Consider the following 27,982-nt stretch of genomic DNA (forward strand, 5'->3'; position numbering starts at 1 on the left):
AGTTAACACGGAAATTTCTTACCATGTGTTGCAAGAAAGAAACTTTTCCTGAGCTTCATCAGTTCTGCTTCTCTTCCCTCCTTGACAGCAAGAATAAAGCTCTCACTGCTGCCTCTTATTACATAAGTCAAAAACCTGCAATGTATGAAGAGGAAGAGACAAAATATGACAGAGAAGTACCCCCTGAGACAGGCCTTTAGAGCTAGATATGGGATGGAAAGCTCACACCTACCTGGGACAAGAACTTCATGGGAGAACAGAATCCACTCCACAAAACAGGTACCAACTCCCTCACTCCCAGCTGCAATCAAGTTAGAACATATCCAGAAATTCTATTAATAACTATAACAAAGGGACCAGGATGAGTAGAAATGTCTTTATGAAACTGAGTAAAGCCACAGAATTTGACTTGAACATCACCAGAAAAAGCATTCTGTAGTTAAAATTATATACAAAGTCACTACATGAAGTGCTGGCAAACCAGGCAACTCTATTAGCAGCTTGAAATATTTGGGCTCTGTGTTCCCTCCATTCCTACCCCCTTAGCCAGTACAAATATTTGCCATCTTTCTATCAATCTAAAGCAGTTTTCAGAACACAACCTTTGTCTATATCCTTTTGAATCAACTGATTAACATAAAAAGGAACAAATTACATCATTAATGGAAGAAACCAGGGCCCTGCCAGAACACCCAAACTAGTCTGTAGTACAAAAAAACAGGATTTGGGTGGGAGGTTTCTTGTTTGGTTGGGTTTGGCTTTTTTAAGTATAAGAGCTCTAAAATACAAAAAGAAAATACAAAACAGTATTCTGTATTTCACATTTTTATTAGCTTCTTCTGGCAGGCATTACACTTGGGAATAATATTGCACCAGGCATTAAAAATATGAATTCTACCACAGGGACATTTTGCATTTAGAATCCAATATAAATATGTGTAATCATATTTCCATGGCTACAGATAATATTTGGTTGCTTGATTTATATGCATAGAAAGAAACAGTTGTCATAACTGTAAGAAACTGTACTTATCAAGTACTTTTAAAGGGTGGGATTTGTTTTCCTAAAATATTACAATACTGTTTATTGATTTAGAAACTAAATTAGTCTACACAATAGCAGCTTCTCCCCAACTGCATTTTAAAATCTTTTTTGTTTCTTGCTCCCAGTGTCATAGCATTAGATGGATTAGAAACCATTTAAACAAGAGGTAATTTTAGCACTTTTGAGTTGAGTCAGAGAATTGTGTTAATGACACAAAATACCCTATTGTACTGATTCTTAGGACTCCCTCTTTCAAACAAAAAGGTGTCTTCACTTGAACAGGCACATGCACGGTATTTTTTCTGAACTGGACAATAGAACAGAGCTGCTAGAGAATGAAACTCCTCCAGTCCTCACTGATAAACAATAAATAGTCATATAAAAAAAGCCCATATTGTTGCTTTAGTCAAAATCCAGACTCTCTTGGGTTTACTGTCCAATTAAGTTGCTAATCACTGAAGTGGCTCCTGTGGAGTCAGAATCAGTCATCTGTTTTCCGTGCCAGTCTACAGAAAGTCCAGTTATGCTCCACTGTGTTTTCATTGGCACGCTCACTCATGTGATGGACTCTGGTGTTCCTGATCGTGAAGCCTTGCTTTGTGATGTACTCCATGAGATGCACTCGGAGCGACACTTCCTGGTGGTAATCACATGGCCCAAAGGTGAAGGACACCTGGCAGTCCCTGGTGTCCATCATGTGCTTATTCCACTTGGTGAAGTGGTTTGAAATGCCTTCCAATAGTGCATGGACTTTCGTCGTGATGGTGAGCTGCGTGATGATCACAGCCACCGGGTTGGAGTACTTGGAAAGTTTCCGGGTGCTGGACAGCTCCACCACCTCCTCAAAGGTATCCACGGGATACAGCGGCTTGGGGTCATTAAGACACTGAATTAAGGGTTCAATCTGATAGAAGTCCGCTTCCTTCCGGAGCAGGTCAAACTCCTTGAAGTCCAGTGGCAAAGTGAGCTCTGAGGTCCTTAAAAAGTTAAGAACATAACGGAAAAGTGGTCCATCTCTGTCAATAAAGTAATTGCCCTGAGAGTCCCTGGCAGTGGGGAAGTCTCCCCTGAACATGGCCCCGAGCATTGAGTCAGGATATCTCGTTAGAGTTGTGAGGGAGGTCGTATACATGTGTCCACCCACATTTAGCGTGACTGGATCAGTCATCTAGAAAGAGAGAAATTGCAGAGTTTATCAAGCCCCAACAAGAAGATTCGATCACCTCGCTGACACACATGGCAAATACTGCTGGAAAACGGGGGAATCACACTTCTCCCGCTGAACACCCCTAAGGGCTGTTCAAACCTGAGCAAATCCAAGCCACCTAGCAACAAGGCACAGCTGGCAACTAGACAGGATGATACTTAGCATGCAGAATGCGCATTTCCAGAATGCTTTAGAAATCTTAACAACTGAGCTACTGTCACAGGAGCAAGTTTAGCATTTGGGTAGCAAGTTTTTTCCTATTCTACAGATGGGGAAATGAGAACAGAGAAATTTCCTGAAGAACAAGTTAGTCAGAATGAGGCCCAGCAACGTTCCTTACTTTCACAATCTCTCTCATTCTAGAACAAAACCAAAACCAAATGAAAAGGAAAGAAAAAAATCAGCCAAACAAATGTTAAGCCTCTTTTTATCCCTCAAAAGAGGAAGACAATGCAAGTTTAAACATAGGACCAAGAGCTCACAATCAAAATAATCCATTGCTTTGGCTCAGAGGCTTCATTAAACAGGCAAGAGAAAGAAAGTACTTTCAGCTTTTAACTCTAAAAAGAAATATTTATTGACAAATTTGCGTGCTGCATAGAAGTGGGGGGGCAGAGCACAAACCAGTCTGCATCAGATTCCAGATAGCACATGAGGAAGCAAGAGAGAAAGGAACATAAATTCCATCTGGCCACCAAGTCTAACAACCAGGACTGCAGCCAGCCAGAGAAAAGAGACATACGCATGGCAGCAGAATGAGAAGGGGAGAAAAATAAGATGTGCCTGTCTAGTTTGATACAAGGTTTACATGGAAAAATACTTTTCTCGATAAATAAAATGACAAAGTCCTTAAAATGATAAGCAGAAATCACAAACTATTTTCGGCCTTTGTATTAAGAAAACAGTAACAGTGAGCTCAAGGCATCAGTTCAGTCCTGGCTGATTGTCCCTAGGAAATGTGAACCTGGGCACCCCCCACAAGCTGCACAGGAGATGCAGCTCTCCAGGGAAGGTGAGTAAGCTGCTGTAAAGCTGATTTAAAAGGCATAGTTTTCCCTCTCTCATGACTGAAGCTCTGGATCTACAGAAGGCAGATCTGGAAGGATTCTTGCTGCAAGACCTTGGAAGCCCCAGATGTAGTGCACAGTGCACACTTGCACTCACCATATATCCCCAGTCTCCATTATCCATCTGTTCAAGTGCTTGAACTGTGGTATTCCAAGTTTAACAGAAGGCTGCTGAAAGGATACACAATTCCCCTCTTCTTATCTCTCTGCAGGAAAAAGCACACACAAACACAGAACAAAAAATGGCAGACCATCAGTACCTACAAGAACACCAAGGGGAATGCTTTCCAATCAAAGGCAGGCTCTCTGCCAGGAAAGCATTCAGCTACAAAGTCACATTAGCAGGATAATCTGCAAATCCACTTTTCCCTCCTTCTCCCATCACATTACCCACAGGACTGTCTCTGGAGCACACATAACCACTCCACCAGTTGCCTGAACACCCCAGTTTTCTTGAATAACAAGCAATGTGCCTCTGAGGGTAATACATGTTTGTAAGCAACCTTTCACCTGGGAAACCGAGTACTTTGAAAGACAGATGTTGTTTTCCCCAATAAAAAAAGTTTATTTAACAACCTCTGAGGTCACACCATGTGATCCATTAATATTAGTCAACATTCCCATGCTCCAGTTTCAAACTGCACAAAAGAGTAAATCAAGCATGAAAGTCAATGAACACTAAGAAGAAAAAAACTCTCACTGAAGAATTAATAATTCAGTAGTGGAGAACAGCAACTGATAGCAAGGACATTAATCTACAGACAAAGAGTATGAATGGACTTCCCAGACACCTACTCTCAAAAGCAATCTCTGCAGGGACAAGACAGAGGACATCTAACATGTTGTCAACACACTCCAACAAAAGCAACTTGAGTAGAGATTCATGCTGTGACTTCCCAGAAGATGCTGAACTGTTGACTTGCATAACAAGGGGACTGTACGGCAAACCCACGGCCAGGTTGTGCAACTCGGGGAAGGGGGAAATTAATGACCTCAGACACCAGTGTTGATTTGCCAAAGGTGGCCTGTCAACCATGGCAAGCGATGGAAGGACAGGAAAGCCAGTTGTCAGTAAGCCTTTATCCCTACCCAGAGCCTGCCTCTCTGCTAGAATTGCTGAAAATTTAGGTCAGCCTGTTTTAAGTAGGGTAGAGCTTCTCAGCTTTGTTTATTTTTACATCTTAAAAGACCACACAGTTCCCAAGACTTCTGGTCCCATCCTCTTTACTAATAAACTTCAACATACAGTCACCCAGCTAAAGGCAGCACAAAGATTGAGCCAAGCCAGAGCCCCACATTCCAAAACGACTGAATGTTTACAACCAAAAAAGATAACTTGCCCTTCTCATTCCTAGGAAATAAGGTTGATTTCATTCAACACAGAACAAGGCAGCACATCCCATCTCTCTGTGCCCTGCTGCCCTGCCCAAATCCACAGCCTGGACAAAAAAAAGAGTCCAGCAGGTCAGGTCTTTGGGACCCAGCAGCACAAGCACAGCCCCAGCTGCATCTCAGGTAGATTAAAGAGTACAAAAAACAAAATCAATGTATGAAAATAGTGAGGTCAGACAACAGAAGACTAAGGAATACTAAGATACAGAACAAGTCATACCAGGATCCTATTTTTACAAATTAGAGACACAGCATGCCTCAAGAGAGTACATTAAAGCGCATCCCCTGACAGCAGATAAACCTGGAACACCAGCTCTTTTGCCAAACTCTGTAATTATTTTTTTCTAACTGCTGACAAATCAAGGAGTGAATTCTTTCAGGGTTTTATTGTTTGTTTTGGGGAGTTTTTTGGGGGTTTTTTGAATTGGGTTTTTTTTGGTTGGTTTGTTTTTTGACTTTTTTTGGAATTGTCACTCAAGTACAGTTTGTAAACTTTTAGCAAAGCCTTTTAAATTCCAGCACTTGAAGGTGTTATTCTGATCAAGTACAAGAAGAGGATAACATGCAGATGCATTAAAAGCATATGAGACTGGTACAGGTTTCTGATATTCACTTGAAAGTAAAATGATACAGCCAGCCAGAAACCTCGCCAGCAATCATGACTGCAGTCTCAATAAAATTAACTCAAATTACACATCCAGAGTATTTCAAAGACAGAGATGTCCATCAGTGCTATTTTAACTGGTGAATATGTTACTTTGGTCAGCATGTAAGTCCAGTACAGACGAATCAAGACTTTATGAGCGAAAGAAAGAGATGACACTGCAAGCCTGTGCAAGGGCATGATTTAATCCTTGATCACAGCACTCCTGTGTAACATCGGAGTGAATAATTTACCGGAGCAATTATCTGAAATAAACCTAGCCCTCAATAGAGAAGGGGCATGGAGAAATCTCTGTGACCTTTGGGTAAGGACCCAGAACCACAAGGCACACACAGACCTCCCTGGCACACCAGTGCTGGAGCCAGATGTGCCACATGAAAGGATGATACCAGGAGGCCACCCTAAAATGCCCAAGTGTGATCCCAACCATTTGCTACTTCCCTCATCAGCCTGGGAGCTCTGAATTTCTACACAACTTCACAGGTCAAAGTAGCTTAGTTTGGGTACAACCTGAGCTAAGGACTCGCCAACCACATCACAACAAGGCTGAGAATAGACGCCCTTCATGGCACGCGCCCTTTCAATGATGCTTTAAATCCTCCTGAACGGAACACAGTGATCATCAGTGCGGGTGGGCAGACACTCCATCCATCCCCCAGCACTGGCAGCCTCAAGCCAGCTCTGTCCTTGTGCCACACACCAATGGACAGCATGCAGGGACAGGCTGGCCAACACAGCTACTCCTGTCCAGACAGCAAATTACAGACACACACAGTCATATCCCAAGGCAGCCTACATTTGATAACCACAAAAAATATTTAAAGTGAAATTCAGTCAGACAAATTGCTGACCCAGTTAAGCCAAATGGGATATCCCACTCTGGTGGGAGCAGAAGTGCACGGATGGTGTCAAACCACAGTCCTGCTGCCGTGACACTGCTCTGCGTGCAGGGAGAGGACACACAGCAGTGACACAGTCACTGGGGCTCCTGCCACAGCCCAGCACAGCCAGAACTGGAATGGGAAGCAAGAAAAGCACTCAAGTCATCACTTTATACTCAACACACCAAACTGGATACCTGCATTTATAAAACGCTCACTCTTATTTCATATGTTATGACTCAGAGGATTACAAGGCTGTTTATCAGCAACACTGCTGCAACAGGTAGTGCCACTAACTCCAGCAGGGCTTCTCACAGAACAGAGCTACAAACCAGTTTGCAAGCTGAAATTAAAAGAAAGCATTTAAGAGTCAGATGAACGTCTGTATCTGTGAAAACATACACACAGGCTCAGGCCAGACCAGGGGATGCCAGCAGCACTACCAGGCATTTGCACTGCTGGGACTACAGGCTACCACCACTCCTGAAGAGACCCCTGCCACAGTGTAATACACAGTTACCCAAAGGAGGAGCAGAAATGCACCCAGCCGTTGTAAGACAAGAGGCACAGACCACCTGATTTGCTCTGAATGTTCTTCATCTAGCTTTTCAAAGAAAAGAATTAAGGGATTTACTTGTGGCTATAGTCTTTCATGGGCAGCTTGGTATCAATAGTACAGCATGGGATATTTAACCTCAAAAATTACCTTTGATTCCTACGTCAATAGAGAGATGGAAGGAATTCTATCAGCAGCAACTTAAAAATGAAAAAGAGCAAGGTAAGACTCTGACATATACTTGGCATTTCAGCTACTCACCCCCTTTGCAAGTTCCCTGGCTCTCACACTTAGATCTCGCAAGATGAGAAGAAACTCCATCCCCCAGCACAGTTATGCTGTACAGGGACAACCTCTCTCTTCCCCAGCCAGTCAGAACATTTGAAAGGCAAGTTCTTACTCTAAGTTATTGGTGACTCACCTGAACTGACAAACACTGAGCAGCACCAGTGCTGACTGTTCTCCTCCAAACTACCAGTGCACTGATGGTCTGCAGAGCAGCCCCTTAGTTCCAGCCCTGTGCCACAATAACTAGGGGAGTGAGGAGGAGGAGAAACGTTCTCAAAACAACCAGTTACCAAATCTTCTGTCAATTCAGCAGATCAGTTTCACTAAAGAAAGCACCTACCATTTTCAATACATGTCATATTTATCATGACTAATGCAGTTTATCAGAAGTTAACTTAGTTCTTGCTTTTCTTGAGTTGTTTTTTACTAATAGTCTTTACATCAAGCAGGACAGAAAGACACATTTTCATTCCTTTGTGTTTAATTGCTTCACTATAAATTCTGAACTCCTAAAGTTTCCATCCCTCCCCCAAGGAGTTCTATCACATCCTATTTTAAGTCCCAATTCCAAACCTTTATTTCAGTTGCTTCTTGTTGGAACAGCCCACATCTCAGTACGACTTTGCCTCTCCTATGAGAGCCCCAAAGAAGGACTCTAATATCCAGCTTAGTCCCACTGAAGCAACACAGGGCACTTAAACTTCTATGACCTGTGATAATAATTGGGGTTTATCCATGTACTTTGCTTCTGTGATATTAACCAGTCTTTTTCCAACGAGGAAATACATCTCTGAACGGTTCTGGCGGTGGGCAAGTGTCAGAGACACCGAGCCTCCCTGCGCACACTGATGGGGCTTAGCACACACTGACCAAGGAGTGACAGCAACATGGGACAGAAATCCCCCCTTAAAGTGGGGTCCAGGGCTTCAGCAGGAGCCGGGAAGTGCCCGTTTCCATCCCAGAGAAATCCAACGAGATCGTGGTAAAAGAACTAGATCGTGGTAAAAGAACTCTCCCCCGGACCACAGTGATTCAGCAAAGATGCTGAGAATGAAGTCGTTTTGCCTTCCTCCCCGCAAGTGACCCAAGAGTCCACGGCGTCACCCCCACCCCAAAACAGAGTCTCAGCTCTGCCTCCTCTCCCCGTGGGGCAGCAGAACCGGCTCCCCTCCGTGCCCGGAGCAAAGCCCACGAGTCCCAGACCCTGCCTGCCACAAATCACCGCCGGGCACCGCGGCTCCCACCCGGGCATCCCCACCGCGCCCTCCCCGCGCCCGACCGGGACCAGGACCCCCGTAACACCTGTCCCTTCCCCGCCCGAACTCGGCGCCCCCGCTCGCTGTGCCCGGCCCGGAACGGCCCCGGGAGCCCGGCCCGGCACCTGCCCCGCTCCGCGCCCGTCCCGCCGTGACGCGCTCCCCTCCGCGGCTGCTGCCCCCGCCCCGCACGGCGCCCCCGAGCCGGGGCAGCCCCGGGCGCTCGGCCCCGCGCCCCCCGCCCGGCCCGGCACTCACGGGCGCAGCTCTCGGCGCTGAGGCGGAGCCCAGCAGCAGCAGCGGCGGCGGGGACCGTGCCCGAGCCCGGAGCGGAGCCGGCGGCGCGGGCGGGGACGGCGCGGGGGAGTGTCCTGGCGAGCCCCGCCCCGGCCGTCGGGAATGGGGCGGAGCGGACGGGCGCGGCAGGGACGCGCGTTCCCGTCGCCCTCGGGACCGCCCGGCTGTGCCGGCCCGTCCCGGCGGGCGCGTCCCCGCGGGGCTGCGCGGGCCCGGCCGGGGCAGCGGGCGGGACGCTCGGGCGCGCTCCACGCGCGGCCCCGCGGGGGCGCCCGCACGGCTCCGGTGCCGGAAGTGGCGCGATAAGGCCGCGCGCTTCTCGCCACCACCCGCGCGCCGCGGACGCTCTCGCGAGAGCGGAGGAGGCGGGGCCAGGTGGCCGCAGGGCGGAGAGGACACGGGCAAGATGGCGGCGGCTGCGACGGCTCTGCGGCACCTGGCGCTGGGCGCCCGCCTCGCCCCGCACGGCCGCAGCGCCGGGGCCCCGCTCCAGCGGCTCCAGCAGCGCAGGGGCTTCCGCCTCTCCGCGCCCGCCGCCATACAGGTAGCGGGGAGGGGCCGGCCCCGGGGCGGGCGGGCGGTGAGGTGACCGGTCTGAGGTGACTCCCGGCGTGTGGGAGCGCGCCCCCGCCCAGCCCGCCTGCCGCTGTCTCGCAGGTGACGGTGCGGGACGCGCTGAACCAGGCGCTGGATGAGGAGCTGGAGAGGGACGAGCGCGTCTTCCTGCTAGGCGAGGAGGTGGCACAGTACGATGGTGCCTACAAGGTATGTGGGAGACGTTAGCGGCCCGGGAAAAGACTTCAGGCGGGCCCTGACTCCTTTCTCCTGCCCTGCAGATCTCCAGAGGTCTCTGGAAGAAGTACGGGGACAAAAGGGTGATTGACACCCCGATATCTGAGGTAAGGCTGCCCTGTCTCCTACCCTGGTGATCCCTCCATCGGCTGCTGCCTGGTCCTTATCTCTTGGTTTCCTTCTCTTTCAGATGGGCTTTGCAGGAATTGCTGTCGGTGCTGCTATGGTTTGTACATTTTCATTCCTCTACTTCTGGTTTTTAAAATGAGACTATTTTTATGTAAAAAAAAATATGTTTCGTATTTTTATGTAAAGAATCTCTTTTGATACATTTAACAGGCAGGATTGAGACCAGTGTGTGAATTCATGACATTCAACTTCTCCATGCAAGCAATCGATCAGGTTATCAACTCTGCTGCCAAGACCTGTTACATGTCTGCAGGATCCATCGCTGTTCCCATCGTCTTCCGAGGCCCCAACGGAGCATCAGCCGGTGTCGCTGCCCAGCACTCCCAGTGCTTTGCAGCCTGGTATGGGCACTGCCCCGGCCTCAAAGTCGTCAGTCCTTGGAGCTCAGAAGATGCCAAAGGGCTGCTGAAAGCAGCAATCCGGGATGATAATCCAGGTGAGCACAAGCAGGTCATAAATACCTGGCACTTGATCCTGAGTAATGTCTTGTTTTCCCCACAAAAACAAAGACTGGTTAAACCCTAAAGCACTCAAGGTTGATTTACTGCAGTTTTAGGGTACGTAAAAAGACACAGAGAGACTTATGCTTTCACTAACAGTAGATTGATTTTGACTGACTTTCTGCTGCTGCCAGGTGTTAGTTTGGTATCAATCAGGAAACCTGGAAGCATTTATAAGTCTGTCATAAAGGGATTAAAAAGGGTGAAGATGAGTTAGGAGGAGTTCCTGCATATATAGCACTTATGTAACTCAATTTTACAGTTCATGAAATTCAAATTATAAATTCAAAATGTCTATTCAAGAGCAGGGCAACCTTTATTTTCCACAAAGAGTAATTAAAAATATGAAACCTTTCTAAAACTAGTGATTGTACTGTCATGTACTGAAAGTAAAATACCTGACCTCATTTCAGAGTAGTGGGAGAAGTTTTTTAAATAATTCATTATTGAAGTAAAGACTTAGATTTGCTTTTTTCAAAATTCCTTCTGCAGACATAGTCCTCATTGCCTTGCTGCCTGGGTGGGTTTACTGTCTTGAGCTGCAGGACCATTAATGGTCAGTGCTGGCCTGTGCCTGCAGATGTCCATGCTAATCCAAGTATGTTTCCTTGTAGTTGTGATGCTGGAAAGTGAATTACTGTATGGTGTTCCCTTTGAAATGTCTGAACAGGCACAGTCAAAGGAATTTGTTATTCCCATTGGAAAAGCTAAAATAGAAAGGCAAGGTAAGCTGAGAATGCATTTGCTTCCTTTTTAATTCACATGCTTGGAGACTTTTCTTAACCTCTCCGCTATTCAGGGTACTGCTGTCACGGGGCACAGAAAGGTATTTCAGATGTTAAGTGTTCAAATGCTCCTTTATTCAGTAGTGTGGTTTCATGGTCTGTTGCCCTTACAAGGAAATATCATCTGCTTGTCCATATCTCAGTTTAAATGACAACCCTTCTAAATCCTTCTAAAAGATTCCATAAAGGATTTGTTCTGTAGTATTGAGATTGGCTGACACCATGTTTTCCTCACCTAAGTATGTAATTTTGGTCAAAAATGCAAAAAGAGATCACTGTAGTGTTTCAGCCCACTTGTTCATAATTTACTTCTGAATTATATGGATGTTTGAATAGGATAATCTGAAAACTAAATGAAATACCTCTTCAGTTCTGTGAATTCAAGGGTAAAATTTATGTCTTAACGTGGTTCTTCCTCTCTTCATACTGTGTCTGGGCTCAGTATTTCAAAAACATAAGAACCCTAAATTTTCAAGTGAAACCGAATGCTACCTTGAAAGGAGCCTGAGGTGTAGAAAAAAGCTTTAAATCTCAAGAGCTTCTTCTAAAACTTGTTTCTGTTGTAGGAACTCATGTTACATTAGTTGCACACTCAAGACCTGTTGGCCATTGTGTGGAAGCAGCTGCTGTGCTTTCTAAAGAAGGTGTAGAGTGTGAGGTGAGTGGTGTTTAGGTTATTTTTCTCTTTCCATGATGTGGGGGGGAAAAAGTAGCATCTTCTCGTTCACGTTCTGTAAAACTTCCGTGTATTAACTACAGGGGTCTTAATACTTTCAAGTGCCTTAAGAGCGTGTGCCATTCACGTTTCTGAGTTAGAAATTTTATTAAGTCTTGTCTTTGGAGTCAGAACAGCTGAAAGTGCTGAAGGGCCCTGTACCCAAATAGTGTTGACTGACAGGCTCAGATCACACCAAGGCTCACACTCCTTTGCCCCCAGGTTATAAACCTGCGAACCATTCGACCGATGGACATCGAAACAGTGGAAGCCAGCGTGGTCAAGACAAACCATCTGGTAACTGTAGAAGGAGGTTGGCCCCAGTTTGGAGTAGGAGCTGAAATCTGCGCCAGGATCATGGAAGGTACCGAGTTTCACAGTACACTGATCTCATTCCCTACTCTAAATCCTGATTATTCTTGATGAAGCCAGACAAAGGCAGTTAGAGGTTACATCAGATGAACTGGAGCTGTCTTGCTCTAGAGATTTTCACAGGGTGGATTAACAAACCCCAGAGTGCATGAACACAAACAAGCCAGAACACCACTCTCTGGAATATTAGAGCTACAGGAATAAAATCATTTAGAAATTGAATCAAGACAAAACCATAGTACTTGGCAACCTGACACTGTCTTCTGTTTCAGGACCTGCCTTTAACTACTTGGATGCTCCAGCTGTGCGTGTCACCGGTGCTGATGTCCCCATGCCTTATGCAAAAATCTTAGAGGATAATAGCATACCTCAAGTGAAGGATATAGTATTTGCAGTGAAAAAAGCTTTGAATATGTAAGTTGTAAATACATGTTTTAAAATCCTACTTTACAAGGCATTCTTGGTGTTGCGCACGTTGTATGCATCATTTCTGTTGTATAAGCTCCATGATCTTTTGTACAATGGGGAAAGTATAGTGACCTCCCAAAATATTTATATGGGGTTATCCCCCACCCCAAGCCACACTTCCTATATGCAACAATGTGGTAATGCTTGTTTGTTCAACAGTACAGCTGGGTTAGTGCTACTGTTTGTGGAGAAACCCTGTTCTAAATTCAGAGTGAGGAAAAAAATCCTCTGTTTATGCTTGGCTTGTAAGTACCAGAGGAGCTGTGCTTAACTTGCTGTAGCAGTGATTGAGTGCAGAGCTGCAAAGAGCAAGAGCAGGCCCTGAATGCTGTACAGCGGCAGGAGCCTGTGGTTGCAAGGCTTATCAAAGAGGAATGATCTGGCTGATCATGTGAAGCCCAGCCTGTGAGTGCAGCAGTTCAGTGCAGCTCTGAGCAGAGGCTGTGGCAGCCCACAGGCTGGGTTAAGAGATGATGGCTGTGTCTGGTTTGAAGAGCACTCTGCACATGCAGAAAGGCTTCTGTACAAGAGCTCAAATAAAGATCCTGAACTTTTCCAGTATGTGATGGGAAACAATAACTAATTTTTCTTTAGCTGCCACATAACAGTGATTAAAAAAAAAAAGTGCCCAGCTGCTTTGCTTTTACTGTTCAAGTTTTTTTTGTGGTTTCTTTTTTTTTTTTTTTTTGATTCCCCACCTGGGCTGACAACAGCACACTTCTACTATAGTTTACAGTGCAAAATGAGTTAGTTTATTCAGCTGCACTGAGCCTAAGCAGCCTTAGGCTCAGTGTGGCTTGTGTGGTGAGGAGCTGGGACACATTCAGAGCAGCCTTTTGGAGATCACTGCATCCCAGGGAGCTCTGAAAGGCTTCCCTCAGGAGCTTCTGGTACAGAGGGAAAGCTGCCTTGGGAGCCTGTGCTGCAGGGTCTGCTCTGCACCTCAGGTAGACAGGGAGAGGAGGTCCTTCTGTAAGCAGACAGAAGAGCCTGGGTCCTGTTTCTGAAGAGTCAGGAATATTTCCCAGGGTATTTCCTTTAGGAGAGGTGCTGTTCAGTTCTTGGAACATCTAGCTTGGAGGTTGAATCCCACCTGGACATACCCACCACATGCTGCTGTAGGAATTCCATTAACATTTTAATAAAAATGACTGAATATCACAGGTTACATGAAACTTTGTACAGACATTCTCTGCATAGTAACAAACACTGATGTACTTGAATTTTAAAAAATGGATTATCTATAATCCTTTAAAGTGCAATTTAAGTTTTTAAATCAAAGAGGATCTTTCAATAAAGTTTAAATGGTAGAATTAACTTGAAGTAACTTTTCATTTAATTCAATCAACAGTAACATCCCAGTGCTCTATAACCTCCCACTTCAACTGCTTCCTCATTTAAAAACACTTTCCCCTAGAGCTGCAAGTAGGATGTCCATTTAAACAAGCTTAATGAGTCAGCATTTTAACTCCACCAGCAAACATGGTGGGAGTAAGATTTAATTCTCCAGCTCCCTCACCTGTGCAGTATGCTTTAAGGGTTGGATTGTGTAAAACAAACTTGTTGACTCCACACAGCAAGAATTAAGATGAGTTACAAGTGCGTGAAAAGAGCTGAAAAACTGAGCAGACTAAAACTACATTCCTGTAATTTGAAAAAATGGGCTGGAATGGAGCTAGGAAAAATGCATTAATTTACCATCATCATGGTCATTCCTATTTTCAGGGCTTTTTTATTCAGCTGTATAGAAGTTGCTGTACCTCTGAAACTGTAGCTAGAGAACACAGTTCTTGCAGCCAAGTAAAGACCAGAGTACTTAGCCCAGCACAGCAAAGCAACTCGGGCAGGGCAGTGCTGCTACTCGGGAAAGCTGAAACCAGGGAGAGCGGAGCTGCAGCTGCTCTGCTGGTGGGTCAGTTGCTGGTCAGGAGGGTCAGCACAGGAGGGGGAGAGGGAATTGAATCCCGGAGTGACCAGTGGCCTCAGCTGATCCTAGGAGCACTGTAGTCGCACGTCTGTGTTTTCTTCAGAGTTCCTTTCTGAAAGTTTTGAATGGAGCTGAGCAAGGCTCCTCGGCTTGCGCTGACGTCGGGCCGCGCCGTTGGCACCTCTGTGCTCAGGGGAGGAGCTGCTGGTGGCAGGGGCGGCGGGGGCGGTGCTGGGGGTATGGACGATGCTCCTGAGAAGTTGGGGAGAGAAGATGGAGTTTGATTATGCCAGGGATGTCCTGCCACAGAGGCCTGCAGCTGCTTGGCTGGACCTGGTCAATCCTGCACTAGTCCCATCATCCCTTGAATGAGTGTGAAGAACAGAACAGATGGAAAATGCCAAAGTGACCGAATCCCTCTATCTGCAGGTGAGTCATGTCATCTGAGATACCTCTGAAGTGAAGCCTGAAGGGCCTCAGGACTCCGATGCAAAACATGACTCATATGTGATCTTGCACCAAGGAAAATAGAGATCACTTTACACGACTTTCCAGATTCAGCCTCTGTTTGTCCCTAGTGAGGCAGTTTGCTCTTTGGGACATGAACAGTAACAAAGACTGGAAGTGGATTTTACTACCTGTTCTTACTTACGTAACTCACTTTACATTCCTATGAATGAAGGACCACATCACTGTAGTATCTGTGAGGACCATTTTGCTTGGTCAGATTATACTTCATTTTTAAAGTACTAACTGCAGATAGAGTTTTCTGGAAGTGTTTTTCACTTCCAAAGTTCTGTTTGACTTTCTCCAAATACCTTGTAACAAATGTTTCGACAGACAGAATGAATTACAACACTGTCACGCACACCTCCAGCCTCTGCCTCTCCTGTTCTCACCAGCCACCTCTGTAGTCTGTCCCTTGCTCTCTACTCCAGCCACATCCACTTTCTGCTTCTTCAACCCCAGCCTCCACATCTGACTCCTGGGAGACCAGAGCCCACAGTGGAACATGCAGCTGGTCCAGCGGTGAGGGCCTGCATGGAGCTGTTTCCTGGCAGCTCAGATCCAGTCAAGTGGCCTCATCTGCCCCAGGCACTCCTCCGCACACCCTGATCTTGTGCAACTCTGCTGCTGCACATTGCACCATCATAGCCACACAAGTCAAATAATAATGGGCCTATCTTGTCTTATACTCTGGAAGGAGTATGGGCATAATGTCTGCAATAAATATCCTGCAACTACTCATCAATGAATTTCAACTCTATCATCTAGATCATGAGTTATGCCATAGGAAGACTGAAGAGACAAATAGCACCTACTAACACTTGATTCTATCTCTGACCTACAAAGAGGAATATACTGGTAAGTGACAAAAACTGTGATACTGGGCAAGGTAAAACAACATTAAGGCAACCAAGAGACCGTTGTTCCTGAAGTAGAACTGCTTGCTAGAAGTGAGCAAATATCAAGCAATTATGTAACTTTATGGATCTCAGACTCAAAAAGGATCTGATGAAAGATAAAGCTCAGTTACAGAAAAAAAAGCAGGAAAAAGTTCTCTGTGCTCCATTTGTCTCTCAATTCCTCATTAACAGTTGTTTTAAGACTAAGTAACTAAAAACAGAACTGCTGTTTTTAAAACAAGCAGTTATTCTAGATGAAAGACATAATTCAAAACTCCTTCTTTTCCTGTCTGTACCAGTCTTTGAAAAAAGACTTTTCCCATACGAGAGCAAGCTCAAAATGCAGAGTATTCACATAAAGCATCCAATTTTGCCAGTGTACATTAATATGTGCTGTGATTGTAGCACTTCCAGCTCTTCAGGAGAAGTTCTCATTGTCATGAAAGCCTTCTCTGAAAGCAAAGCACTGAAGTACATATTGAGCTCATCTTCACTCTCTTCCCTTCCAGAGGAAATACTCAAGTCCTGCCTAATAGAAATACCAGAGATCAACTGAAACAATTTAACCTGTCTGTTGCTTGTGGATAAACTGCTTTCTGAAGTAACCAAAACATTACACAATGGCAGCACAAACTGAAATAAATTGCTTACTGGGACCTTCTTACTTATCCAAATCTGATTTTTACACTTGCCAAAGATGTACTATGTACTATTACTAATAGTACTATGTACTATTAGAAACACTCAAAAGACATTCCCAGCGTTAGAGTCCTGTTTCTCTTGTGGATGGACTGTCAGGAAAGAAAACTCTGGCACTTGGCCAAAGGAAGAACAAGACTAAGAACAGTCCAAGTACCCATTCAGTGGTTGAAGTGGTCAGAACAGGACCCTGCAGGACTGGTGCACCAACCTACCCCCATCAGGTACATCAGATCACATAAACTACTGTAAAAGCACCAAGGGCAGCTGATCACAAAAGAAATGGCTTCAAAGAGATTCAAAAACTGCAGAGAACAAAGATGAGATTTTTGTCTAGAATTGCAAGGTGAGGCTGAAAGAGACTATGCAAGTAGATGTACAAGATGAATGACCACAAAAGCAGTGGCCAGGGAATACAAATACAATGGTAACAACACGTGGTGAAAGAAGGCACACGTTTGACATATAGAGGGCAAAAAAGACACAAAATGCTTGGATCACTAAGTGTTAGTAGGCCAAGATTCCACATGTTATCTTCAAATTTTGGTCTTTTACAAGAGTAGAAAAGACAGGGAAGTAGGGGCAGAGATCACCTTTCTTCCTGGAAGATTGTTAAATTCCTCAGGACTCACTATTCTTGAAATTGTGCTGCTGACAACATCATTTCCTTAAACTCCTGGGAAACTGGTAACAACAAATTACAACCTTACATCTGAGCTCCACCTTAAGACATAAATACACACAAGGCTCAGAATGGTATCTGACTAGCTATAAGCATGACATATTGAACCTGTTAATTAAGAGCATGATTCAAAAATCTTCATATCTATTCACTTCAGTTAGGCAATCAACACCAAGCTGTCCTTCCCTTCTTGACATGAGTGGTGCAAAAGAAATCTCAATTTACACACATGCATTCATAAACATTTACATCTACAGATGAAAATGTTCTGCCCTATAGTGAAATATTTTCCTAGAAATATTTTCCTGTATTTACTAGAAAAAGCATTTGAGACAAGTGCTTGGCTATCACTAGGCCCTTCCAATACATATGTTGAATGACTTTGCCTGCAAATACACATTCATTCATGCAGTTGTAAGAATAAAACACTCAAACAAGAACTTACCAAGGGTTTTTACAGGGACATTTTTGTTAAAAGAGTGTGTTAAAAGGAATAGGAAGTAAATCAGATGCTGTAAACTTGATGCCTGAATTGAAACAAAAACTTAATTATGAATTTAAAGTGACAGCAATTGTGCAAACAGCATTAAAAACTTGGCTGAGAATGGGATGTGAACAAAGAAAATAATTTTAGTGATAGTTTTTAAAGATGCTGTATTTCATTAAAATAATCTGTAAGAACATCCAGATTTTTTTTTCTTCTATTCCCTCCCAATACTAAGCAACTTCAAGATTTGCATCCAACTTCCCCATTCAGAAACAGAGCATCTTTAAAGAGATAAATCAGCATTAGCTTACTTTTCCGAAAATTCACGTTCAAAATGATGCATGCTCTATTGAAGACAGCAGAGAAAGAGAGAGGACACAAGTTAATCATCCAGTTCTCGTGTCAAAGTAAGAAAAACAGATACTGTTAGCTGAAAAGTTAGTACAGAAGTCAATACATTCTTACTCACTGACAAATATGAGAGCAGATTGACTATTTCATATTATGTTTACAATGTTTCATTCAATTCTGAAAAATGAACCACAATTTTCCATGCTCTAAGCATTATTATACTTGATCAACAAATACAACATACATGCTTTCAGTTGCACATGCCATAATTCAGGCTTTACAGGATTTAAGTGCATTTAGGGAGATTTAGCAAGAAATCTGCAGGAAGATTAGCCAAAGAAGACGAAATCCATTCAGTTCAAGAAACACTTCCTGCTGTATTAACAGCTGTATTCACATTTATGGGTCAGAGACACTCAGGAAAAGCACTTCCTAAAGCATTCCAACTGTTTTACAGGAAGGTGAGGGGCAGGAAAGATGCACCATATGGGTGTCAATGAAACATATGTCATACTAAAGGATTCAGAACAACTGGCACAGAAAAGGATTGTTAAGCACAATTCTTTCACTATTCCTGCAGGGAAGTCCAGAGAAGCAAAAGTGACACCCTCCAAATTTTACTCTCTTGAAAGAGATGTTGTTGTATCTTTTGGGCTTATTTGATTTAGAAGAAATTCAGTGAATTTTAAAATAACCCATACCACACTGTTCTGCATCCCTTCTGATCCTAGCCACTGCTCACAGCCACAAAGAAAATGAACAGACTTTCACAGCAGAAGCAAAGAATTGTGGGGGGAAAAAAAGAACCACACTGGGAGAATGTCAAAAACACAGGATGTTACATTAGAGTCACTTGCATGATCTAACAATGTATTTCAAATACCTCATTTAGCCAAGTACCTGCAACACCAACAGCCCAAAACGTTCTCACCAATGAGAACAGCCCATGAAAGCCAATGTCTCCAGAAGGCACCTCTCCCCTCAGAGCAGGCCATGCTCTCAGTCCTACAGCTGCAGCTGCCATAAGACAGCGGAAACCAACCGTCCTTTTATTCCTTGGTCAGTTTTCCATTGACTCTCCCAAGCACTCTGCTGCAAGTCAAGTCTCACAAGGCCGTTGTTCAGAGACAAAGCACCTCTCAAAGCATGAGAAACCCCCTGAATAAGGTTCCTTCCCCAGGGCATGTCAGCCTGGAGCCCATTCCCATTTGGTCAGTGTCTCACTCTTCACACACCTACACTCTATATATGACTATATATATTACTATATATATTACAGGACAGGATGAGAGCAAAAGCTTCTCTTGAGGGCACTTTTCCTCATCAGCCTTAGTTTTGCTATGGTATTGTATCAGCAAGATGCTTTGAGATGCCCCAGTTCTAACACAGCCGTACCAAACCAGACAGACAGACTGAAAGCCTCAATGCCTTTCTGAGAATCCTCTCACCACACAGCCACCCATAAGCAATTTTGGTATAGAGATAAATATCCTTAGTAAGCATAAGGAAATCAGAAGAGAGAAATGCAAGCTACAGATGCATCACTTGTCACAAATGAAGTCCTACCATGGGACCACTGTGTCTTTCCTCAAGGCAGGAACAGCATACTTGCTTAGAACACCTAAAGCAACAACACTGCTGGTGGAAAAAAAAAAATCTAGTTTTCCGTCAGAATTAATATCTGAATTTTCTTCTATGAATTCTACTGACAAAAGCATTCCTGAAAATGTGACACTTGGCTTTACACCTCATAAACAGCATCCAAGCCATCGGCTCACTAACATACTCCCCAGCAGGAGGACAGGTAGGGCCACAAGCACCATGTCAGACAGGGCTGATCCCCACAAGTCATCAGGAGCACACTGGCACAAGATGACCAACAAACACACTGTGACAATATGGTTTGAACTGAGACAAGTTTTGAGCAAAAACCTGAGCTATTTTGATCCAAATCTGCACATAAACCAGCATCCTTCAAACTTGAAAAAGCTTTCAACCAAGCTCCAACAAGTCCAAGTCAGAACATAACTAAACAGCAGTTTTATTGGGGAAAGAAATGCTTTCTAAACATCTGTCCATTTTGGAGGCATATTTCAGCTACTTCCTTATTAAAGCCCACAGAACTGGCAGTAAATTCTCCCAATCACAGTCAGTGCACCCAGAGAAGAGCACTGTTACTGTGCAACACAGTAACAGTCATTATCTTGCTTAGGCTAACTGGGAGGAGTTAGTTCCTATAATACACACTTCTCATGCCCTCAACTTGAAGGAGAAATTACTAATTTGAATTTCAGCATGACTGATTTGAATTACATCACATAGACTGCAGTGTCCTTTGAAAGACTATCCACAGCAAAGACAAATTTGATTGCATTGCTTTGGTTAATGAGTTGTGCTGTGTAGAAAATTCCTGGGACTAGAAATCATATGGCAAGTCACCATAAAAAACAGCAATGCCATGGGCTGCTTCCCCTCCAGAAATGTATTCTGTTTACATCTTTTGTTATTAATATTTGTCAGGGCTCCTCTTCCAGTCTTTCAGACTGAAGCACATTCGCTACTGCTCAATATTCAGATTTTTAATTAAATGTTCAGAGCATTTCTATTGCCCACTCAAGCAGATTCTTCACCACTTCCTATCCCTGTCTTAAGCATTTAGCAAAACTCTCTGCACAGCCACCCAGCAAACTGAAAATGGCCAAAAATAATAAAGATACTATTTTTAACCCAAATCAATCTTGTTTCTAGATTTGTTTCTACCAACTCTACTGGATTGTCAATGGGCTGTAGCAGAACTGGGGAGATTTATGAGGCTTAAGCCACCGAATTTGTCACAACCAAAATTCCTGAAAATACATCACAGCAGTACAGAAATAAAATGAACAAAGAAACAAAGGATGAACAAGCACTATTTCAGAGTCAACAGACCAGTAACACCAGAGCAAATGCATACTGCAACATGAGGCTGAGAAAATGCCTGGGAAGTAGCAGTGTGGGTAGATCTGGAGTAATACAGACTTGGAAGCAAGCACATAAACCCTGGGTCAATCTTATCAGGAATATCTCAAGAAAGTTTATAGCTATAAAAAGGTTCTCTATGACCCTCAAAAGGGAGCGGATGCCCACACTCAGGCTGTCACAAGGTAACTGTCATCTCGGTGTTCCATCCTTGAATACCATCATCCCTTAATCATCCTTGGGAATAACACCACCACTGAGGGGCAGAGGGGAATAAAAAAAACAACATAAAAAAGATAAATGCTGTAATGATTCTTGAACATACCTGCTGTGGAGGGCGGAGTGGGAGATGATGGAGATGTTAAAGGGGAACTCGCCCCAGAGCCTGCTAAATAAAACAACAGTCAAGTAACTACAGCTGTGACATGGCAGTTCAACACTGACAAAACAGATTGCTGGAAGCAGGCCAACTTTATTAACTGAAAATCCAATCCTGCTTCCACATCTTGGGAAAGATTCTCAGTCATTGCAACAGTGGCTTTACAGTACAGAGTATGAGAGAAGCCCCAAACACGTAGGAAATACTCTCAGTATTTCTCACTGGGAAACATTTCTGTTGCTTAGGCTGTTGGATTTCAGCATACAAAATCTGTTCTCCTTAAGAATTGTGCCAATGCATAGGTGGCATCCCATCTCTCCTAAGAGATGATTTTCATTCAGTTGTACTCCACAACAAGCTGCTTTTGGACACATTTTAGCCAAGCAAATCAACTCTGGTAATATGTTCCACAGTAACAACCTCACCTTTTAACTAAATGAAAACTAGTCAAAAGCTCTGTTGTTTTAGAATTTGGCACTGAAGAAGCAATTTAACATATAATTTTCTCATTCATCTTAACACCTTACTATGTAAGATCACCAGAGTCTCCCTGAAGACTGCATTATTTAATGCCCCAAGTAATGGATATTGTTGTTATTCAACTCAAATATCAAATAGAATGAAGAGACTGGTCATTTTTTTGAGGAACAGGGCACAGAAGAGAGGACACATTACTTTAAATTAGACAGCTGAAAGTATAATATTGACAATATTTTTAAGCCTTCATATATAAATATATAATTTATTTATTTTTAAATACCCAAAATAGTGATACCAGACATTGGTAGTCAAATATGTAAAGTGTTGATAATCCTCCATCATTTCAGACAGAAAATGACAGTAATAACAAAAAAAATGACACAGCTGTGTAGAAGTAAACTCCTCTCCGTAGTTACCTGAGTTATTTGAGTTGCTGTATTTGGCTGAGTGTTCTTCCCCACTTTCATTGGCAGAGCGTTTTGACTTCTTTAAAAGGGAGCAGAGAAAAAAGAAGATAGAAATGAGTAACAACTTTCTATGATAAGGATTGAACTGACACACAGACTTGTAACAGCCATCCACTGTATCACACAATGTTTTTCAATGCTCAACATCCCTCTCCCCATACCCAGCACATGCTGACGTGGTTACAAGAACAGCAAGGCTGTTCTGTGCCCAAATATCTCTAGCCAGGCACCAGGGAACTCCAGTGCCCTCTGACCACAAGGGAAAGGAAGAAAACTGACACACACACCCCTCCCCAGAAAAAAAGAGCAACGCAGACAGTGCTGCAGGAGCAGAGTGAAACAGGCTCCAACACCTCGCCAGGGAGCAGGACAGAACAGAGCAGCTCCTCTGGGTATGAGGACTGGTTTCATACAGCAACCTCAAACAGGTTCCACAATAACTTAAACTTTTTAGTAAATCTATTAATTAGCTAAAGAAGTGAAAACAACCAGGAAGTAGTGCAGAAAAACACAGGAAAGAGTCATGTACCTATGGCTAAAACTGGTAAACACTACAAAAAGAAACACATCTTTTTCTGTGGGAGAAACCTATTTAAAAATTGCCTACTTTTCGTGCCAAGATCTTCCTTTTCTTTTTTTCTTCTTCAGAGCCGTGATGAGATTGAGCTCTTGTCAACCTTCTGTGCTGGTGAATCTTCAAAATTAAGGAAAAAATACAAAAGACCATATTAGGACTTTAAATGTTTGAAAACAACGTTTGGGGTACAAGAAAACACACTGTAGTCACTCTGCATGTTCGGACTTCCTTTTTTGTTTCTAGTTTTTCCTTTACTGTTTCTGGTAGAGGATGGAGACTTATACTGAAGTTAAAATGATCCTCTAACTTGGGAGGCACAACCTGTGAAACTGCACCTCTTAAAATAGTGAAATGCCATACAGTCAACAACTGTTATACAACTCTTCATATAGCATTTTTGGGAAAGCAAATCTGTTGGTGAAAGCCTTTAAAACTCACTTTCTGCATTTAAAAGTGATAAGAGGAGATGAAATGTCTGTAGGAAATAAAGAAATGCAGACATTACCAATTTCTGTTCTTCTGTTAATCGCTTTTCTATGCATTCCTTGGAGATTTTCAATGCCTCTTTTAGCTTAGTAGGAATCTAATACAGAATGGGGAACAAAATCATAGCACAAAATGTGATAAAGGAAAACACAATTTCACTGATCAAAACTCACCATCCATCTGATCCCATTTCTCATCTAAAACCCCAAGATGTGACACTATTCCTTTAGCGAAGCAGACAATACTCTGATGTTTTTCTACTCCAAATCTGCCTACAGATCAGCAGGGACAAAGAAACACCAAACCCGGGAAGAGATGCTCTAAAGGCAAGGACCAATAATTACTTCAACATTCCAGTCACATCCCCAAATTTCTATGAGGCTGACAACACAAGATACAGGGCACACAGCCTGCAGGAGAAGCACCCTGGGGCAGCTCCCCAGGGGGACCAGATGTGGCCCCTGAAATGCCCCAGTGCTGGAGCTGGCAGCAAGGTGCTGATGGTCTCAGTTAATTAATTGCAATGTGTTTCCTCTCTCTGCAAGGGATCTGCATGGCTCAGAGCCCCTGCTCACACGGAGTGTCACCATCGGTAACACAAATGGGCTCCAGCTCAGCAGCTGCTCTTGAACACGCCTGGGTCACATCGTGCTCCCCTCTAAGGGGTGGCACAACGTTCTCAGGGACAGTGTGGCAAAGGAATCCAAACACTGATGGCAATAGCCATAGAGGCAAATAAAGACAGCTCTCCTCAGCCCCCTCTGTCAATTAACATGTAGCTACCCACATCCTGGGCCTTGCACAAACATCAGCAAATCAGCGTTCAATTGTACCTTAAACTGTGGTTTCTCAAAGTTTGTTAGCAGGACGTCACTGAATAATCTGTGAGTTGATTAAAAAAAAGAAAAAAGAGAAATATTATTCCCAAGAGACAGTCAAAACCAAAATGAGAATACTATTGGTACTGTTCACTTAAACCCCTCTTTCTGCTTTTGCTTCTCTGTCCTCAATCCTTGGCCACAGGTTTCTATGTACCACTTTTTATTTTCTAAGCACTGCTGTAAAATTAGCAGCGTCCAACCCACAGAATGTAGCCACTACTTATAGCTGAGAAAACTGGTTTGTGTGAGATATTTTGAAAGTGGACAGAACAGGAACAGTTACCAAAGGCAGAGGAAGGCTCTCTCCAAAAGACAATACCTTTTCCTTAAAAGTATATGGATTCTTAATTTTAAAAAAAAAAAATCAGGGACTTTATTTTAAATTTCAGCTAAACAAAATCATTGCTCTTGTTAAAAAACTTCTTTTAGCATGAACTTTGTCTCAGAATTAACAAGGAACTTGTGAAATATTAAGTGAACTTTCAATATTTTATTTGAAAATATCTGCATTCTTGCCTGTCCTCTACAAAAGGCAACTAAAGCAAATATTGTAATATTTTTGCTCTCCCTTTTATAGTATCAGCAGAAACACCATAAATGAATAATCCTTTTCCATCCAAAACAAAGACACTAGAGGGCAATGGTAGTCTGAAAATAAATTGGTTAGTCCAAGATACTTTGTCCTGGAGAACATACTAGAAAACTGTCACAGAGAGAACTCCATGCTGGCTCCAAGATAAATATTTCCAACTTGCTGTTCACTACGGAAAATTAGCACAGGTTTATACTAGAGAAAACTAATTCATATCTAGAATCAAGTTAATTAAGGAGAATGAAAAATTCAGAAATAAAGCAAATTTTAAAATACTTTAAAAAATTCATGAAAGTTCATCCTTGTTTACAGGCCTCTCTGACCCTTTCAGATTATGTGTTCTTATGGTTATAATAAATAGATATTTAAATTATATTAATTGCTTTAAATTACATTAATTGCATTGCATATCTATGTAGAACACTTTTGCAAAGAGTATTGGTATGAAGGGAATGTAGTGTAATATCTTACGTATCAAATGCAGCTGGGCATAGATTGTTTATTCAGCACCTTTAAACACCTGTATATTTCTGTACCCACAGAGGTTTCCTATAGTATTTCTCCCCTGCTTACATTGTCCTCTCTACCTCCCACCCTAAAAAGCAGAGAAGGGGAGGAGAAGAAGGAATTGAAAGCTGCAGTGATTCTTCCAACCAGGAAATTTCAACCTCAGAGCAGGCTCTAAATGCACTGCAATCTCTGCTGTGATATCAGATCCAGATTTAGGTATGGACAATCTGACATTTAGGAGGCACCAGCTACATCATCTCACATCAAGAAATTCTAAAAGAACGTCCCATCAGAACTGTGGTTCCATGCTCAGCGTGCTGGTGACATGTCACAGCACGGGGGACAGCAAGTTCCCTGGAATGCTGTGCCCTAACTACAGGCAGGGTGGCACTGCAGACAGGTGTGGTCTCCACTCAGTGGCACACTGACAGTTCTCCCTTTCTTTCCTCCCCTCACCCCTTCACTACATATTTGGAGGACAGCCTGTAAGGACATTTATTCTGTCTATGCTTCAGAGAATGCCAAAGCCAGCCCTGCAAGAAACCAGACAGAACTTCCATACTAAACTTCATACCCAGAGCAGGTCTAAATGTCACTGCTGAGCAAAGCAAGAGATGTATTTCGCCAGTCCTAAGTGACCTGATAGCAAAATCTGCTGAAGTAGATCTGAAGGGGACATGCAAAAAGACTCCTTATTCTAAATCCTTTAAATCAGTCTGTACAGGATCTCAATCATGCTTGCATTACTTTAATGGCTGGGTTAATTCAAACCACGCTAAATAAAGTGCATACGTAACAGCTCCGACACGCCAAGAGACAAAGAAACATTAAACACACACATTAACACAGGATGGGTTCCATAATGCCTATAAAGTTTCACTTGGGATATATCACTCAGAACATGAAGCAAACCTTTCCAAAGAGGAACAAGAGCACAAAGTGTCTTCCTCCTAAAATAATTAAAAACATTGCTATGAATATAAAACAAGTCAAACAGGACTTACGGCATCTGTAAGAGCCGTGAGACAGTTGGCATCCCATTCTTCAGAGCTTCACAAGTCAGAATGGACTCCAACACTGACACTACCAAAGAAAGAATAAGAAAGAACACATTTTTGCACAGCAGGATAGCAAATGATTTAGAATGAATGTTTGGCACTGCTGTGTGATACTCCCCTAAGTATTGCATCAACCAAGCAGTGATGAAGCTCTATGGCATGTGGTTTTTATTATAGCATTACTATTACACACAGAAGCTTTTCAAGAATGTTAGACATGGGGCAAGGGAATCCAGGCATCTCATTACTTGCTAAACACTGCTTTATCACTCAGCTAAAAAAGTTTTATTCATACACTACATGTATTGTATAAAAACCACATTTTCTATTTGACCAAATTATATAGTTCTTTCTGGTCACAGGGTGCAAAGATCTCAGGCTGCAATTTCATAGCACTTCAGCTTAGGTAAAGTCTAAGAGTGTGTCCAGGCAGCTGTGACTGAGATGTTCTGCAGTGCACACTCACCAATGAACACTGATGGAGCAGGGGGGAAGCTCTCCACTGGGATCGTGTCTGGAGGTCTTCCATATGTCATTTCATACAGTAAATGTCCAAAGCAATGAACATCAACACCCTCTAAAGTCTGTGGGGGGAACAAAAAAATAAAGCCACAACTTGTTAGTTTTTCACAACTGGTTAACCCAGTGATCTTGCATGTGAAGACAGAAAAGAGGAACTATTAAGGCAGTTCCTAACCACAACCATTTCCCTACATAACTGTAGCTCAGATGAAATCTTCATGCTACAAGCTAAAGCAGCCTCTGCTGTCTCTCTGTACAAGATGGTACAAAGGGGAGAGCAGTGCAGTCAAGTTGTATAAAAATGTGTGAAGTAGTAAACTCTTCACAAAGCTACACACCAACCAAAGTCCCAACCAAGCACGCTTTTCTAGCTAAGTCAAACAGCAAAGAATGAGATTCATAAAATGACCAGCTGTCCCTTTACAGGGAAGTATATAAAAATACAGTAAAAAATGCATACCAAACCAACCTAGGAGAGTCTCTTCTGCTCCTCCTTAGGTCTGTACATACATACTGAGCTCCCAGACAGCATATTTCCAAGATTTCTGAATCATGTTTAAACAGAAGAGGTTCCTCTTACTGTAAGACACTTTGATGGCACTAACAGATTTGGACTAACTATGAACTTGTGATTGTTTCTTTGACAACACAGAAGAACTTGTTTAGCAAGACCAGCAAGCAGCTCTTGTGATGCTGCACAGAATTTATAACAATGAGAGGCTAAAGACAGGGAATGATGTTTCTGCAACAGGGCAAATTTGTTTTCATATTTTTAAGTAAGATAAATATTTTCCTTTGCAAGTACGTAGTCAAACAGACATCCCTCAAACAAATAAAAATAACCTTTGAATAGCTAGAGATCTGGAAGCATCTGATCAATTCTCACAGTCTCCACCAAAGATAAGGCTGATTACTGCTCCCAGCTAAGCACAAGTAAATACATGTGCTCACTGTACAGACATCCAAATGAAATTGTAGTAGACAATATGCACATTCCTATGAAATACAGACCAGGGTGAAAAGAGATATGAAAATAACTGCACTTT

At 43.2% G+C, this 27,982-nt stretch overlaps 3 protein-coding genes and 2 long non-coding RNA genes across 21 annotated transcripts in view; 2 read left to right on the forward strand and 3 right to left on the reverse strand.

Moving 5' to 3' along the window:
* Positions 1–22: 22 nt before the first annotated feature.
* LOC147650979 (uncharacterized) lies at positions 23–292 on the reverse strand. Its single transcript, XR_015274979.1, has 2 exons — positions 233–292; positions 23–135 (listed from the first exon to the last, which is right to left on the reverse strand). It is a non-coding gene; the product is annotated as an uncharacterized LOC147650979 (long non-coding RNA).
* A 517-nt stretch (positions 293–809) lies between these two features.
* Positions 810–8,857, reverse strand: KCTD6 (potassium channel tetramerization domain containing 6). 3 transcript variants are annotated; one of them, XM_086845890.1, is made up of 3 exons: positions 8,615–8,857; positions 3,417–3,525; positions 810–2,213 (listed from the first exon to the last, which is right to left on the reverse strand). In XM_086845890.1, exons 2-3 carry the CDS (start codon positions 3,441–3,443, stop codon positions 1,527–1,529), a joined length of 714 nt encoding a protein of 237 aa, XP_086702016.1. In that variant the 5' UTR covers positions 3,444–3,525; positions 8,615–8,857; the 3' UTR covers positions 810–1,526. The 3 variants fall into 3 exon arrangements, with proteins under 3 accessions (XP_086702016.1, XP_023791009.1, XP_023791006.1); XM_023935241.2 differs by lacking the exon at positions 8,615–8,857 and adding an exon at positions 7,074–7,228 and having other exon boundaries at positions 810–2,022; positions 3,503–3,525; XM_023935238.2 differs by lacking the exon at positions 8,615–8,857 and having other exon boundaries at positions 3,417–6,547.
* Positions 8,858–9,033: 176 nt separating this feature from the next.
* On the forward strand, positions 9,034–13,791 carry PDHB (pyruvate dehydrogenase E1 subunit beta). The gene is made up of 9 exons (XM_086845887.1): positions 9,034–9,197; positions 9,311–9,418; positions 9,490–9,552; positions 9,636–9,671; positions 9,785–10,070; positions 10,749–10,859; positions 11,486–11,577; positions 11,857–11,998; positions 12,279–13,791. The coding sequence occupies exons 1-9, from the start codon at positions 9,060–9,062 to the stop codon at positions 12,422–12,424; spliced, it is 1,122 nt and encodes a 373-aa protein (XP_086702013.1). The 5' UTR covers positions 9,034–9,059; the 3' UTR covers positions 12,425–13,791.
* PXK (PX domain containing serine/threonine kinase like) overlaps positions 13,600–27,982 on the reverse strand; it is a 35,108-nt gene continuing 20,725 nt past the window's right edge. For 7 of the 15 annotated variants that reach the window (XM_086845873.1, XM_086845883.1, XM_086845875.1 and 4 more), the window contains 8 exons: positions 26,881–26,998; positions 26,361–26,439; positions 24,207–24,255; positions 23,393–23,470; positions 22,918–23,004; positions 22,260–22,329; positions 21,310–21,372; positions 13,600–14,653 (listed from right to left, as the gene is read on the reverse strand). In XM_086845873.1, coding sequence (XP_086701999.1) covers positions 14,457–14,653; positions 21,310–21,372; positions 22,260–22,329; positions 22,918–23,004; positions 23,393–23,470; positions 24,207–24,255; positions 26,361–26,439; positions 26,881–26,998 — 741 coding nt within the window. In that variant the 3' untranslated portion in view covers positions 13,600–14,456. Of the gene's footprint in view, positions 14,654–17,633; positions 17,716–21,309; positions 21,373–22,259; positions 22,330–22,917; positions 23,005–23,392; positions 23,471–24,206; positions 24,256–26,360; positions 26,440–26,880; positions 26,999–27,982 lie in introns of all 15 variants that reach the window. The other 8 variants (XM_086845874.1, XM_086845877.1, XM_086845886.1 and 5 more) reach the window with 3 other exon arrangements.
* Positions 14,831–17,866, forward strand: LOC147650980 (uncharacterized). Its single transcript, XR_015274976.1, has 2 exons — positions 14,831–15,766; positions 16,317–17,866. It is a non-coding gene; the product is annotated as an uncharacterized LOC147650980 (long non-coding RNA).

This window comes from Cyanistes caeruleus, chromosome 11, assembly GCF_971803275.1.
Source record: "Cyanistes caeruleus chromosome 11, bCyaCae1.hap1.1, whole genome shotgun sequence".
NCBI classification, from domain to species: Eukaryota; Metazoa; Chordata; class Aves; order Passeriformes; family Paridae; genus Cyanistes; species Cyanistes caeruleus.